At 40.7% G+C, this 16,090-nt stretch overlaps 1 protein-coding gene across 2 annotated transcripts in view; it reads left to right on the top strand.

Moving 5' to 3' along the window:
* Nucleotides 1-16,090, top strand: part of spop (speckle type BTB/POZ protein) — a 106,571-nt gene that overhangs the window by 49,237 nt on the left and 41,244 nt on the right. For both annotated transcript variants that reach the window (XM_066641913.1, XM_066641914.1), the window contains 3 exons: nucleotides 2,176-2,493; nucleotides 5,209-5,330; nucleotides 6,735-6,886. In XM_066641913.1, the coding sequence (XP_066498010.1) occupies nucleotides 2,416-2,493; nucleotides 5,209-5,330; nucleotides 6,735-6,886 (352 nt within the window). In that variant the 5' untranslated portion in view covers nucleotides 2,176-2,415. The remainder of the gene's footprint in view (nucleotides 1-2,175; nucleotides 2,494-5,208; nucleotides 5,331-6,734; nucleotides 6,887-16,090) is intronic.

Genomic DNA, 16,090 nt, shown 5'->3' with positions numbered 1-16,090 from the left:
TTTAAAGTTTTACACAGTGAACAAACTAAAGGGGTTCTGAAGTTCTTCTGTTGTTCCTAATGGGTAAGTGTTAAAACAAGTTATTTCCAAGTTATTTTAGAAATGTCTGTTTGTTCATTTTTCATGAAAGTTTCACGCAATGTGAAGGACATCTCCTGGGAAAATAAAAATGTGTAGATGCATGTATTTGGACAGCCTCGTAATGTTTCTGGTGATGTAGTATTAAGTCTGCACTTTAAGGCAGCTGGATCATCCTGTTGTGTTTTTGTGTAAAATCAGACGTCACATTAAAATGACAAGTTTGTTGGAGGAGCAGTTTCGTGCTGAGCCATGAATTTGTCTGCTCGTGTATTCAGGATGTGTCGACAAGTTTATAAAATGTTAAATTTGCTTCAGAGTATTGAACATGTATTGAATTTTGATGCGTCATTGTTATGCAATTACAATAAGATTAAGCTCTGCCTTTTTCTAGAATTTCGGAGACTTGTACCTGGACCGGACATTGCTATTAATGTGTACATCTTTAGCTTAATAATGTGGGGATACTTGATTATCAGGCTTCTATTTGGGATTCGTTAGATGCAGCCTTAATTGATTAAGTAACTTTAAGCCAAAATCAGCTTTTCAGTATGATTTTAATGATTGATAAAGGCACATCTGCTCTTCTGAGTCATTGCAGAATTGTTCATACTTTCAGTTTGACCAGTAAACTATTAGTTAAATTTATTACACTGCATAAAAGGAACCAGAGTGAAGAAACAATAGTTTAGAAGCAAAGCACCTTGTGAAACTGGCTTTACTCACTAGGGTTTAGTTGGCTCATGTATTTTATATTGATTTTGGAAAGATAATTGGCTATTTGATAAGATAATTGGCAATAAAACTACATAGCTGAATTTATATATAGGCTCTGGTGCCAGTATACATCACATCAGCATGCATTTTATTCCTCTCCCCATTAGAGCTGTGCTTCCCAACATCTGGACGATACTGTAAAACCTAATAAAACATGACATTCAAGCTGATGAATGTTCTGCTTCGTTTGGAACAGGAATTCATTCATCACTGAGCAAGTTCAGAGTAACATCACTGAAAAAAGCAGCAAATAACAGCAGAGTAGTAACAGTGGAGTATCAGGTTTTAATCAAGTGTAGGAGTAGAATTTTAATTTATAACACGTTATCAATTTCACTACATTACCGTATTTTCCGCACTATAAGGCGCACCTAAAAAACTCAAATTATCTCAAAAGCCGACAGTGCGCCTTATAATCCGGTGCGCCTTATATATGGACCAATATTGAGCCAGGTCTCGCAACTACGGTAAGCAGCCGCCTACTTCATTTTCTTCCGCGCGCGGTGCATGCTGGATATATACCGGTATATATATTTCATTTCCATTTGTTTTTTATGTAAAGACCCCAAAATGGCCCCTATTAAGAGATTAAGAGACACGCATATGACGCAGAGTTTAAACTCAAGGCGATCAGTCACGCAGAAGAACACGGGAATAGAGGAATAACTTAGTAAAGTGAGCTTTACGTGTTTATTTTGTGTGTTGTGTGATTTTAACGTTTGAGCAACGTTGAGTTATTGATATTTTTATCGCTTTGCACTATTTCGAGTGTTACTATATTGTGATTATTATTATTATTGAATCGAGGAAAAGTCCCCCCCCCCACTATGTGGGGTATATTAACATTGCACTACATGTTTTACCTTAAACTACGCTGGGTTGTAATCTATTAATAAAGTTGAACTGACCTATCTGACTGTTTTGTTGACATTCCCTTTAGCGCAGCTCCATCTAATTGATGCATAACGTAACCCCCGGCCTCTACTGTAGCGTCTATTGTATGCGCCTTATAATCCGGTGCGCCTTATATATGGACAAAGTTTTAAAATAGGTCATTCAATGAAGGTGCGCCTTATAATCCGGTGCGCCTTATAGTGCGGAAAATACGGTAATCTGGAACACTCGATCACTTTGCAATGTGATGCAGTCTGTGTGCTTTCAGTGGGATTCATTACACTAGGTGTGCACTATATGTGGCTAATATATATTTTTGAATTATTATTTACACAGGAGGTACACCTGAGGAACCATGTTTCTGCTTGCACATGTTTTGACACACTGTTGTTCTCTCTTTTTTGTCTCTCTTTCACTCTTTCTCAGGTTCTGCTGCAGTTGTGACTCTGCTCTGTGGCTCTCTATAGACCCCTGTTCTCTGGAAGAATCTCAACCTCAGCGTGTGCGCAGATCCTAGCGGCGGCTGTGTTATCTCAGCACAGAGTTTGTGCGAACGTGTGTTGAGAAGTGTTACTAGGAGCGTGAGGCGGCGAGTGTGTGTGTGTTGGTGCTTCTTTTTCTGCTGGCTGTGTAGTGCCCTCCTCACCCACACGATCAAAGCTGGCGATGTCCAGGGTCCCGAGTCCGCCCCCTCCCGCTGAGATGACCAGCGGCCCCGTGGCCGAAAGCTGGTGTTACACACAGGTGAGTGAACAGTGTTGTTGATATGACCTCATTGTGTATGTTGTGCGGCACATGAAGGATAGAATGGCGCTGGCCCTGAAAGCTCAGCCTCTTGCAGAGTTTGGTGACTTTAGGTGCTTTTCCACTGAATGGGATCAGCTCGGCTCGACTCTTTTAGCTGATTGTATTTCCACTGGCACAGTCACATTGCAAAACCCTGTATCTAATGGGAACCATGGGCTTTGGAAATAACAACAATGCTGACGGTAAAAGTCAGGTGCTATTTACTCATTGTGTATTCACATGTTGTTTTGTTTTATGCACTCAGTACTGAATACATTGAGAATACCAGTTCTCACTGTTCAGTTTTCCTTGTTGCACTTTCGGCTTTTGCTAGTTTATGCAGGAGCTCTGCATTTCATGGTGATTGGCAGGTCTCTCTGGCCAGTCAGCGCTCTGCAAGGTTTACATGTCAGGGACCAGGTACCAGATTTGGCTAGCAGAAAATCAAAAGCGCCGAGTTGGGTCGTGTAGGTTCCATGCAGTGGAAAAGCACAATTTCTTGTACAAACATCTGATCTGATTCATCTGTTTTATACCCAGGTTTATAAGAAGGGAAGCTACCAAACGGGTAGACACCAGCTCTGTAGAATTAGGGTTGTGCAGTTCTGCTCTACACGTCTTTATTATATAGGGACAGACTTTCAGCCAGTAATTAACATTGGCAAGAAATATGATTGGCATAGTCAGTATAACACTGGTGAGATGAAAGGAACCGGTTTTGTAGGATGTAAAACATTCTTTCTGAGATAAATCTAGCCTTAAGTTCAGATGAGGACAACGTAGTGTAGTTTAGACACAAAAGCATTGCTTAAGTCCTTCAGACTTTTTTTTTTTTTGTCCTAAAGCTGTGCCGGTGAGGCTTCAGAGAACAGCAATGCAACTTGTGTTTATTTCCAGTATATTTTAAAAGCTAGTCTTTAGCAGTGCTAATTTTGCAAATGGAAACTAGGATGTTTGCTGTTGTCATGGCAATGGCATTTGAAGAAATTATTCCTTGGAAGTGTACTTTGACTTATCTGCAGACACTGCAGTGTGTTCTTTGTGTCGTGTGTAAAATGATTTCAGAGTGTGGCACAGACTTGTCTGAGCAGTAGCTCTGAACAGATATAATATAAATGCTTTACAAACAGAGTGATCTATTTAAAGCGTTTGTTTCTTTTACTGTTGATGATTATCAGCCAGTGAAAACCCAAAAATCTCAGAAAATTAGAATAATCAACACAAAACACCTGCAAAGGTTTCCTAAGCCTTTAAAATGGTCCCTTGGTCTGGTTCAGTAGTCTACACAATCATGGGGAAGACTGCTGACGTAACACCCTCCTACTGTATCCAAGCATATTAATGGAAAGTTGAGTAGAAGGAAAAAGTGTGGTAGAAAAAGGTGCACAAGCAACAGGGATAACCACAGCCTTGAAAGAATTTTCAAGAAAAGGCCATTCAAAATTTGGGGGAGATTCACATGGAGTGGACTGGTGGTGCTGGTGTTGGTGCTGGTCATCTGCTGGTATTGGCCCACTGTGTTATATCAAGTCCAAAGTCAGCACAGCTGTCTACCAGGAAATTTTAGAGCACTTCATGCTTCCCACTGCTGACAAGCTTTATGGAGAGATGTATTTCATTTTCCAGCAGGACATGGCACCTGTCAACACAGCCAAAAGTACCAATACCTGGTTTAATAACCACAGTATTGCTGTTCTTGATTGGCCAGCAAACTCACCTGACCTGAACCCCATAGATTCTCAAATAGTATTGTCAAGAGGAAGATGAGAGACACCAGACCCAACAATGCAGAGAAGCTGAAGGCCGCGATCAAAGCAACCTGGGCTTCCATAACACCTCAGCAATGCCACAGGCTGAATGCCTCCATGCAGCATTGATGCAGTAATTCATGCAAAAGGAGCCCCAACCAAGTTTTGAGTGCATATACTGTACTTTTCAGTAGGCCAACATTTCTGTATTAAAAATAATTTTTAAATTGGTCTTAAATAATATTCTAATTTTCTGAGATAATGACTTTAGGGTTTTCATTGGGTGTAAGCCACAATCATTATTAAACCTTAAAAGAAATTAATACTTGAAATAGATCACTCTGTTTGTAATGAATCTATATATTAGCTTTACTTTTGGAATTGAATTACTGAAATAAATGACATTTATTTATATATATACACCTGTAATACATGTATTGTGAATGCATTGTTTGCTAGTTGACCCAATGCCCAACTTCAGTAGTCAATTTTTCATATCCATCCCTCTGTGTAAGGAGAGTGCTCTTGCCAGGGTGATTTCATCAGAGATAGCAGATGAAAGAGATTTTTCTATGAACAAATGAGTGTGTCTATGTGGACATATATATAGGTCTGAGTTCTTTAAAGTACAGGGCCACAATTAAATATATTTAAGGGACCAGGGCACATTACATACCAGCCTGTGAGGCATGTCTCTCCCTGCCCTTTTTTCCCTTTCCTTCCTAAACAAGTGTTTGTTCATTACCTTTCTTCTTCATTCCCTCTCCCCCATTTGTTTCCACAGTGCAGCAAGATGAAAGTCAGTTTTGATGTGGCCGATTTTTAAAGCCTTAGCTGCCATTTACCTATATATCAAACGAACAGGAAAGAAAAGAGGCCATAGATGCATAAGTGTGTTTTTTTGTGTGTGTGTTTTGTGGATCAGATCAAAGTGGTGAAGTTTTCCTACATGTGGACCATTAACAACTTCAGCTTCTGTCGGGAGGAGATGGGCGAGGTCATCAAAAGCTCCACCTTCTCCTCAGGAGCCAATGACAAGCTCAAATGGTGAGAAGAAATATGAGAGTTCTGTGTAATGTATTTTTAACTGAGGACTTATTGTCATGTTATTACTTGGGGTTTAATATTCTGTAATAAGTAAAATTATTACAAAGACAGACAATTCATTTTTGGAGATTAATTAGGCTTTGAACAAGTTTGGTTCTGCTTTGCCTGATCTGAACTGGACTGGGGATGTCGCAGTCACACGCGATTAAAAGCATTATCAATTGAAGATTATAATCTTCATGAATCTGCAGTAATTACTTGATAATTTATGTGATGATAAAGCATTTTCCTGATTCAAAGTTAGAACCAGGCCACAAAAGTTCTCAGTTTTTGGCCACAGTGTGATCTTTTATATATTGTTTATATAATATTTAAATTCAGACTACGTTTATTCAGAATTTCCCATTACCCAAGGCTTATTGAGGAACCCTGTTCTACCGCGTGTTGGGCAGCAGAGTTTCCCCTCTGTGTTTTACAAACCACTGACTAGAACAGGGGTCATTAATTAAAATTCATTAAGGTCCAGTTAGAGAAAATTTTCACAGGCCAAGGTCCGGCACCTAATGTACAACTTGCATTATGTTCAGTGCCATATCCTGTACATTAAGACAGCTTTATAGCTTCGTTTCACATAGTTAACAACTGAATGTTAAATACAATTACAACATAATTTCAATATATTTCAATAAGATTTATAAATTAACAAATACTCTAAATAAAATGTCGTTTCTTATTTCAATAAAATGTACAAATAAAATAATATTTTTAAAAAATGCATATTTAAATAGTCCCTAATGACTTTTCTTTTTACATAAACAGCAATCTGATTGGCTCTTATTGCTGGAGGGCAGGACTTTTTCCGTAAACAAAATCCATGTTCAAAGAAAGAAACGAGAATTTCAACTGGTGATCGTTCCCTTATTTTTAAAGTTTCTGGTTGCAACTCACACAACACTGTCGTCCCGAAAAGTGTCTCAAAAGAAGTTTTATAACATCCCTTGAGCTATTTTTGTTGGCCCAAGGAACGTGGTGTCTGGAGCCCTGCCCTGTGTGTCACTCATTTGAGTCACTGCGCTCATCATAATGCACGTGTGATATGCAGAAACGCATTCGATTAGTCTGTAAGTTTCTTGGAGCGCTAAAGCTGAACCGTATTGACACACCACTTAAAACAAACACTCTGTTCAAAATTAAACCGTTTTTGGTCCATGTCCGGATAATACAGCGCCTGGGTCCAGACCGCGGTCTGCCTATTCGTGACCCCTAGACTAGAATATCTGGTGACATACTGGGAAAGAAAAGTTGTTTAAATACGAATTAATTATTTGACTTAAAAATAGTAGAAATGACTCTGAGAGTAGCAGTAACAGTAGCTGTTTTCTCTCTGCTGTCCTCTTTGTGCAGGTGTTTGCGAGTGAATCCAAAAGGGCTGGATGAGGAGAGTAAAGATTACTTGTCTCTCTATCTGCTCTTGGTCAGCTGTCCCAAGAGTGAAGTCCGTGCCAAGTTCAAGTTCTCCATCCTCAATGCCAAGGGGGAGGAGACCAAAGCCATGGGTGAGTCGACACTCTGAATTTGAAACATTCACAGCACACCCCAGAAGGATTGGAACTTCATCTGATTTCATATTGGACTGATATAATATGAATCTTTTATTCTTATTATTTTATTGCACAGGTGTCAGCATACTTTCCAGTAAAGCTATAGAAAGACCATTTTAATACATTCCAAATAACAGTCAAGAGTTGTGCCGTGAGTATTTGTATGTGAGTGAATGCATTGTAAGTGTTGAAGTTTGAACATAGTTGTTCAATAGATCATTATTCTAGGCTTAAATTACGGTTTTGAAGTGGCCAAAGCATTGCTGGGTTTGTCCTGAAAGCAGAATGTCTGTCTGAGCCTATTTGGTCTTGTGTGTGTGGTTTGACATGGACAAAATAATCCTCTCATTATGCTGGGTTGTTATCCCCAGGTAGCCTCTGAAATGTTTAGTCTGCTTAGGCTCATTTGCTGTAACATTAATATTCTCTCTTATTTGTATGTGTTGTTGCACTAGGTTGAAGTGTACACACTCCATATGGATGAAAAGGCTAATTAATTAAATAGTAATTGAAAGTTAGGCACTTTCATCTGTTCTTGAAGTTCTAGATCAAAGTGCACACACGACTTTGTTGAACTGCAGTCTAGTTCTATTGAGAGAAATGGAATTCATAATATTAATGCAACAGCACTGACCATTTGAATGCTCTCGCCCCCTCGTAATGTTTGATTTAAGTATAGGAAGTGTGGTATGAATTTAGACTTTTAATTGGTGCTGGAGTTCCTTAGACTGAGGTCTTGAGGCCGTCTCATTTGATGAGTTAGAGGGAGTGTGTGTTTAATTGGGTTATATTGAGTCCAAACTGCAGTAGAACTGAGCTGGATGTAGAAGCTTCTTGCTTTTCAGTTTTCTGTGCCGCCCTGTAGAGGAGAAAAAGTATTTAACGTGGGTTTGCGTGCATAATTGCGTGTATATGAGTGAATTAGGACTTGGCTGATGACATTGGCTGATATTGAAGTGCGTTTGGACCAGTGTATCTGTTGGCTGGTGACAAGGTGTCCCTTCTATAATAGGTATTAGCAGAATTCTTGCTGATAAAGCTTCAGTTTTAATGCTGTAATGAAGTGTCCTGTTTGTTCCCATTACGATGGCTGATTAGTACTTTGGCAAAAAATATATGGAAACATACCTGAAGTAATGAAGTGATTAAAAAAAATGTACAAGTACACTGGTTTTTAGGGATGTCCCAATCCAGTCTCAAGGATTGGTGTCTGGGCCAATCACAACATTATTTTACTGAACTTTGTCAACTTTATTGAGCTCAATCTTAAGTCTGATCTCCATTTCCTCAAAGGGCAAGGTCCCACCACCCTCCTCTTCCTCCTTGAGCAGGTCGTGACCAATGTGAATATTCCTTCCAGCACTGGTGTTTTTAAAACTAAGCATGCTTTGTAAATGTTGTTATGATTGGACTCTGCTGGTCACCGCAGTCAGGCGTCATCAGGTCCTCACTTCCTGCATCCTTCATTTCAAATTAAAAGTCCTCTGCAGATTGTTCATAAAACTCTGAAACGGCAGCAGTGACTCTGGACTGTGCGGAACTGTAGTTTTTATATATTGTGACTGAATATTAAGCTACTCTGGCACTACAAAGTGGTTTTGGTATTATGTTACTCATTTTGGAAAGTTCTCTTTTTACTACTACAATGCTACATTTTTCTTTTGTTTATTGTGAAGCACTTTGGTTTTAAATGTGCTCTATAAATAAAATTTTACTTACTTACACTATGGGGAATTTATATGAGCTGTTTGTGAACACACATTTAGTTTATTTGTTATAAAAAATATGCAGCAGTTTGGATGCAGGCAATTTCTTTTTTAATGTGAGATATTCAGTGTCAAGCAGATAAACTGGGGATAATTTAATATCTATAATATACTTGTTTATATAGAAGTGTGCACTGTGTAAAAGTATTATTTAGAGAAATATAAGTATCGGATCAGGACTCTGTATCGGTAGATACTCAATATTTAAAGACTCGGATCAGGGGCAAATAAATTCGATCGGGACATCACTACTAGTTTAAATAGAATAAATCATTTCTGCTTTTTTCACGCTAGGCATTTGACAACTGAGACAGTGTGTTTAACCTACAACATGATCTGATCTAATATTGTCACTTATTGGAGCAGTTAACTTCTTCAAACTGGTGTGACAGTGACATCGTTCATATATGTCAGACCTTGAGGAGTGTGTCTGCCTATATTCGTATAGTAGTGGAAGTTTGTGTGTGTGCTTTGTGAAGTAATTCCTGAGCTCACGTCCCTGGAGTGTAGCCTGTGTATGGAAAGGTAGAGCAGTGAGGGAGCAACCGTTATTCCTCTGAACACCATTGGGTTGACTGTCTTCATTTCTCCCCTCTCTCTGACAATTCACCTCCCCCTTTCTGCCTCTCATTTCTTCTGCACTCTATCCCTTGCTCTCTCTTTTTCCTCTGTTCTTCTCTGCTTGTTTTCTGGGCCTTTTCTGCACGATTTATTGCCATCATTACATCATTATTGTCTATACCTTCGTACATGTGTCAAGGGGGTTTTCCTGAATTCATTTTAAAAGCTAAAATGCTAATAAGGCAACGGGGAGAAAGTGGAAAGTTGGAGGAGAAAGAACACATCCTTCAAAGTGACTGAAAGTGAGCAGAAATGAGATCCCACTGTAGAAAACACTCCATTAATTTAAAATGAGTGATGTTTGATTATCATGGAAAGCCGTGCATGAGAATGAAATGTTATTATTTTCGATAATAATGTCTCATCAGTCAGGAAGTTTCAGCACCCCATAAAACAGTTTATGAATCATGGCGTTTCCGTTTATCCTTCTCAAGGACGACATGGAGGAAGATAAGCATTTGAAAATTGGCCCTGAAGCTGTAATCGATTGTGTAACTAGGATTAAAAGAGCAGATCGTGTTTAATTCTGCTGATTACTATATTCTCTATACATTTTCTCTTTTATATTCTCTCTTTCTACATATTTTTTTTTAAACTTGGAAGCATCCGTTTATATGTTAAAGTCAGTGTTCATGATTTTAGTCCAACACACATTTTATAGAATTTAGAGAATGTTTCCTGACCATGTGCTAGCTTTCCAGTCTGTTTACATGCTGGAAAATGGTCCACTGTTTGTATGCAGCAGTGGCTCAGTAAATAGGAAAGAAACCAAGTGTCTCAATCCAAAAGGCCTCAGGTTTTCTCTCTGTGCGTCGCTGGCACAGGCACTGCCGAGAAATGCATCTGGAGGCTTTTGGACTGTGGAGAGACACAGTCTCTTGCTGTTTCATATGTATTACTTAAGGTGGAACTGACATCTCTATTTTTCCTTGAATTTAAACACAAACAGAAAGTGCTACAAAACTAAACAGCTCTATTTACAGATGGGCTTCTGTGGTAATTCGAACAGTGAATAAAAATTTAAAGACAAGTTAAACTTTAAGTACCAACAAGGTACAATCGGCTTTTTACTCAAACACACCGTTCCACCTTAAAAGCAACTTTCATGTTGTATGAAAAGGAACGAGTGGGAGTTTTTTTAAGCTACAAAAATAGTATTTCTCCAGAATAATTTACGTTGCCTTTTAATAGAAAAAACACTTACACTCCTAACACTTCCTACTTAAAAACCTTAAATGTTAAAATGCTATTCGCAATTAGACATTTATTTACTCCTTGTTTAATTATATACTTTTTAATACTCTATTTTTAAAGACTTCTACTTTTAAATTTGTAATATATTCTCTTGGGTAGCACAGTGGCACAAAAGGCAGTGGCACTTTCACACAGCTACATAGTCCTGGGGTTGTCAAACCCTGCCTCAGGTGAGATCTTCCTGTGTCTGTGTGGGTGTCCTCCAGGTGCTCCAGTTTCCTCGTACAGTCCAAAAACACTTTGTTAAATAGATTGGTTATTCAAAAGTGTCCATCGGAGTGAGGGTGTGACTGACTGGGTGAGTGTGTGGTGCCCCTGCCTTGTGCCCAGTGATTTAGTGTAGGCTCTGGATGAACAGGATTAGGCACTGGGATAGTACAGAGTTGTTGCATTAGTGGTGCTTCCTCTTCCTGGTCATTAGACTTTAGACTGTAATGATACATCGAGTGTTGCTGATGCTCTAAAACCAGTATGCAAACATTTATTTAGGACCAGTGCATTAAGTGCAAAACTTAATATCAGTTTTATAATTGGAATGCCAGATTTGACTAGCTTTAACAAATGATCTCAATTATAGCAATGCTCCAATCTGTGTTCAGTAAACTAAACTAAGTACTAATGACAATGACAGTGAACCATAAAGTGTGTGTGTCTGTGTTAGTTACTAGAGAGGCGAGAATAAAAAAAACAGAAGAGCATGCGCCTGCCCAAACCTCCCATCAAAGTGATGGGAAGCGGGAGGTGTAAGCCGTAGTCACGGATTCATCTTTCTGAAGCATCCCAGGTAGGAGCAAGAGAGTGAGGGGAGGGGGGTGGGGTGAGGAGAGAAAAAGGCTGAAAGAAGGAGAGGGAGATGAGAGGCTGAACCAGCTCGTATTTCATTTTCCAAATTTTCTCATTTTCTCCACCTTAATGGGCGAGACGCGCTCACCAGCCGAGTTGGCCGCCCCCTCCTCCTCTTCCTCCTCCTCCTCCTCTTCCTCCATCGCTCCATTCAGCTGCACCTTCCATTCCCTCACTTTCTCCGGCTCTTCCCCAGGGAGGAGCAGGGACCAAGCCGAAGCCCCTCGCCACAGAAAATGAAGACCCTGACAGCGCTGTTGTGAGACAGGAGGTTTTTTTTTTTTAAATATATATATATAAAGGAATGTGGCGGGCGGGCTTGCAAGACATGGGGAAAAAATGGCAGCAGAAATCGGTTCTGGATCATTTAGAATCCAATTTAATCCTGGCCTCCTCCTGAAGGGGTGGAGGTGGGAGGAAAAAGAGAGTCAGAAAGAGAGAGAGAGAGTGTAAGGGTTGAGGGAGGGAGAGAAATCAAAACAAAGTAAAGTGCTTTAATTAAGAGGGTTGTGTGTCAGCAGAGGCACACTGCATTACGGCTGCTGTTTATGGAGCCTGTCGGAGGTGTGTGTGTGTTCGCCCGCGCAGCTGTGTGGGTGATATTGGGAGAAGGGCTGATGAAAAGGCAGAGAGGCCAAAAGAGCATCGTTCTGGTAAAAAGTTATTCTGTTACTTTATGAATGAGACAGTAACAGGGTGGGCTTTAACCGAACATTATTCATTGTAATTATGACAATTTAAGTGACGGTAAACTTTTCTAAGCATATTGTGGATGTCAGTCCCTAAGAAGCACTGACCACCTACGCACTTCATTACAAAGAGATAATAATTGTCCTGTTAAGAGACTGTCTAGACTTCACTCAGGTGAGGCAGGCTTTACTGAAAACACCTAGGATTACTCATAGCTCAGCTGGTGGAAGATCTCATTCTTATAAACCGGCTAATGCCATACAGGAAATAAAGCTTTATTATTACAACCACATACAAGATAAGATGTAAAATGCCAATCCATTAGCGCTTCACATAGGGCCCCACTCACTCTCTTCCTATCTAAAGCCACAAAAAATCCTGTTATCACATATTTTCCCCACACCTAGGTGATCTGATCAGTAACCAGCTAGCCTTAACGACTGAGGTTACTGAGCCCAGCCCATGAGTGCCACCCACTGCATCACTAGCTCTTCACAGGGGTCATCAGGTAGGCACCTCCTTGTCAATGTTTCGCTGAGTTAAGACCACGACACCTCCAGAAGGCTCAACAGTGAAGTCTGGCGTCCCAGACCCACCCTGCTCAGAGCTAGCTTTACAGTCATACCTTACCCTTAACCATCAACCGTAAATCTGCACTGGCCTCCCGGGTGACTAAGACTGTACTGAGCCCCACTGGCACCGTTAATGCATGTTCTATGCCGCTGGCTCCATTTGATCTTTACATGCTTCATCATTAACAACCACAATGGTACCTCTACAGTGTATTTCCCCAACTTGTCTATGTTCTCCTTATCCACAACCACTGACTAGACCTTTCATCTGCTTCTGATAACTCCTTCACAGTTTCCCTTAGTTTCCGGCCCCTGATGCCGAACTGCACAAGCAGGGATGTGGCAGACCTGGCTACAAATCCCCTAACACTTATCTCCACTCGTCATACATGTGCCTGCCACCTGCGTTCCCTCACCTCAGCTGCCAGCTTCTTCCGAACAAATGCATCCTCAAACGGAATTGTTAACTCTATGAAGTAAACTAGCTGTTTACTTTGAGTACAGCCCCATGTCTGGCCTCAGTGTAGCAGATCCATAAAGCCATTTTTTGGCAAGCTAATTGTGTGTTCTCCGGTTTCTAACTGTGTTTTGTTTATTGATATATTGAAATAATTTTTATTATGTATCATGTGTTATTATTAGCATATTGCAGTTGTCTAATGGTTCTTTTCCACTGCATGTTACATGCACTACTTGACTCTACTCAACTCCACTTGCTTCTTGGTCCCTGGTACCTTGTTCGTTTTCCATTACCACAGATCCACAACCCTCCCAACATTGGAGCCGGTATCGTTAAGTCTTGTTTACTCATCGTGTATTTGTGTTTATTTGTTTTTTGGGACTCAACACAGATCCATGTATCTGTTCAGACAGATCAGTAGAGTTGTCTTTCCTTGTTGCACCTTCCAGCTCTCGCTGTTGTATTATGTTGGCCAACAATTCAAGGAGGGTTTGAACCTATTCAAAGTCCACAGCATAATTTTACAAGTAAAAACAAATGTTTAATATCTGCTATAGCTTGGATTTTTACATAGTTTATGCTGAATGTCTACATTTAGTCACAACTGACATTTTACTGTGGTCTGTTTGTGCTCTGCAAGGTTTATATGTCACAATATAGTCCTTACTTCCTATAGTACTTACTTGGAACCACCAGTGAGCAGGTCCTAAAAAAGGTACCTGGTTCCAAAAGCTGCGTGCCCATGCTGACCTCTGCTTTCCCTTGTGCTTTCCTCGTTAAACAGTTGCCCTTCCTTGGACCACTTTTGGAAGGTACTAACCACTGCATTCCAGGATCACCCACAAAATCTGCTGGTTTGGAGTTGTGCTAACCAAAGCATTGTGACCACAGCTAGGTCCTTGTCCGAGACCTTTACACTAACCCATCTATCCTACTTTCAACATCAACTTCAAGAACTGACTGCTCATTTGCTGCCTATTATATCCGACCTTTTGCCCGAAGTGGCACTATAATGAGCTAACGCATTTCCACATTCCATATTTTTTCTGCAGTCCCCCCCAGTTTATAGCTAAGAATGTTTTGAGCCTGTCCCACTCCATCAAACAAGTACATGACTTTTGCTTCCAGACCTCACTGGCATCTATTTTAAACACTGTAATTCATACATATCCGCAACTGCTTATTGAACAAACCAAAATAAAGTGACAAATCAGCTTGACAGCAGAGTTATTACAAGTGACGTGTTATGTATCTCATTCGTGTGTCCCCCTGCAGTAGCTCTGCCTCCACTCTGAGTTATTCACTTCAGCTGTGAGAGTTTTTAATATTGTGGCTGATCTCCATATATTGCTACACTATGTTAAATATTTTTTCCTCCTCTCACTTCTGCTAGATGGAGTGGATGGTGGTAAAATGCAGAGCAGAAGAATGAAGTGAGTGAATTGTATCATTACAGGCCTGCGTCCATTCAAGCATTTCTCCACTGGCCATTTTGCAGCCCGTCGTATGGTCTGTATTAGCTAATAAAACACTGGGCCGGTGATGAATGTGTAGATGTGCTGGAGCTCATCCCCTTGGGTTGATGAAGGAATTGGAGAGTTAACTGTAGGATGGATGGATATGGCTGAAGGCCTGGGTGTATTTAGAGCGCTATAGCTTCGTCGCCGGCTCTCTATCGATCCTGTCAGGTGCTTATTCAAATGAAATTTTGCGCTGTCCGTTATGGCCTTGGTGCATGCTTTATTGCCTGTTTGACTTTATAAAGCTGTAAAGCTTGTGAATCAGGGCTTTAGCATGAATATTTATAAACAGAGAGATGGTTATTCAGGCTTTCCTTTGCAAAGTTCTCTCTTGTTGTTGTTACATTGTTCTGTTGTATCAAGATTGTGTAACAGATCGCTATGGAACACTATGTAATATTGTTACGATAAAATTACAGCTTCAAAATTATTGTGAGATGGGCGGCACGGTGGTGCAGCAGGTGCACCCCGTGTCTGTGTGGGTTTCCTCCGGGTGACTGTCTGTGAGGAGTTGGTGTGTTCTCTCTGTGTCCGCAAGGGTTTCCTCCAGGTGCTCCGGTTTCCTCTCACAGTCCAAAAACACACTTTGGTAGGGGGATTGGTGACTCAAAAGTGTCCGTGAGTGTGAGTGTTGCCTTGTGAAGGACTGGCGCCCCCTCCAGGGTGTATTCCCGCCTTGCGCCCAATGATTCCAGGTAGGCTCTGGACCCACCGTGACCCTGAACTGGATAAGCGGTTACAGACAATTAATGAATGAATTATTGTGAGGCTCCACTGACACTAATAGGGAGAGTAGAGCCTCTGCTGTTGCTACTCTGGCCTCAGTTTTGGAGGAGGGTAGGAAACATACGTTTGTTTACAGCAGGGAAAGGTCACAGTGATTTGCATGTGAGCTCCTGAACAGTGGAGGAAAAAAAAAGCTTATTGTCGCTTTAAAGACACACAACTTTATTTCCTGTTATTTATTTATATAACACATTGTAAATGACTGCATCCAGCTCCACTGCGCTTTATTTAACACTTTATTTTGAGGCTCTCAGCTCTTTCTGGTGTTTCTGAAGCTCTTCATGCCCTCGGACAGTGTCACCGTTCACCCTGAGGAATAAATTCTTCTTTGGTTCCAGTTGGGAACAAACTTTATAAAAGTTTGTTTTGCTGTGGGAACAATAGTGATTCATTCATTCATTCATTATCTGTAAGCGCTTATCCAGTTCAGGGTTGCGGTGGGTCCAGATCCTACCTGGAATCATTGGGCGCAAGGCGGGATACACCCTGGAGGGGGCGCCAGTCCTTCACAGGGCAACACACACACTCACACCTACGGACACTTTTGAGTCGCCTATCCACCTACCAGCGTGTTTTTTTGGACTGTGGGAGGAAAACGGAGCACCCGGAGGAAACCCACGCGGACACAGGGAGAACACACCAAACTC

Source organism: Hoplias malabaricus, chromosome 13 (assembly GCF_029633855.1).
Source record: "Hoplias malabaricus isolate fHopMal1 chromosome 13, fHopMal1.hap1, whole genome shotgun sequence".
NCBI classification, from domain to species: domain Eukaryota; kingdom Metazoa; phylum Chordata; class Actinopteri; order Characiformes; family Erythrinidae; genus Hoplias; species Hoplias malabaricus.
The sequence above is the reverse complement of the archived record's forward strand: the minus strand, read 5'-3'. Positions and strand labels throughout refer to the sequence as shown.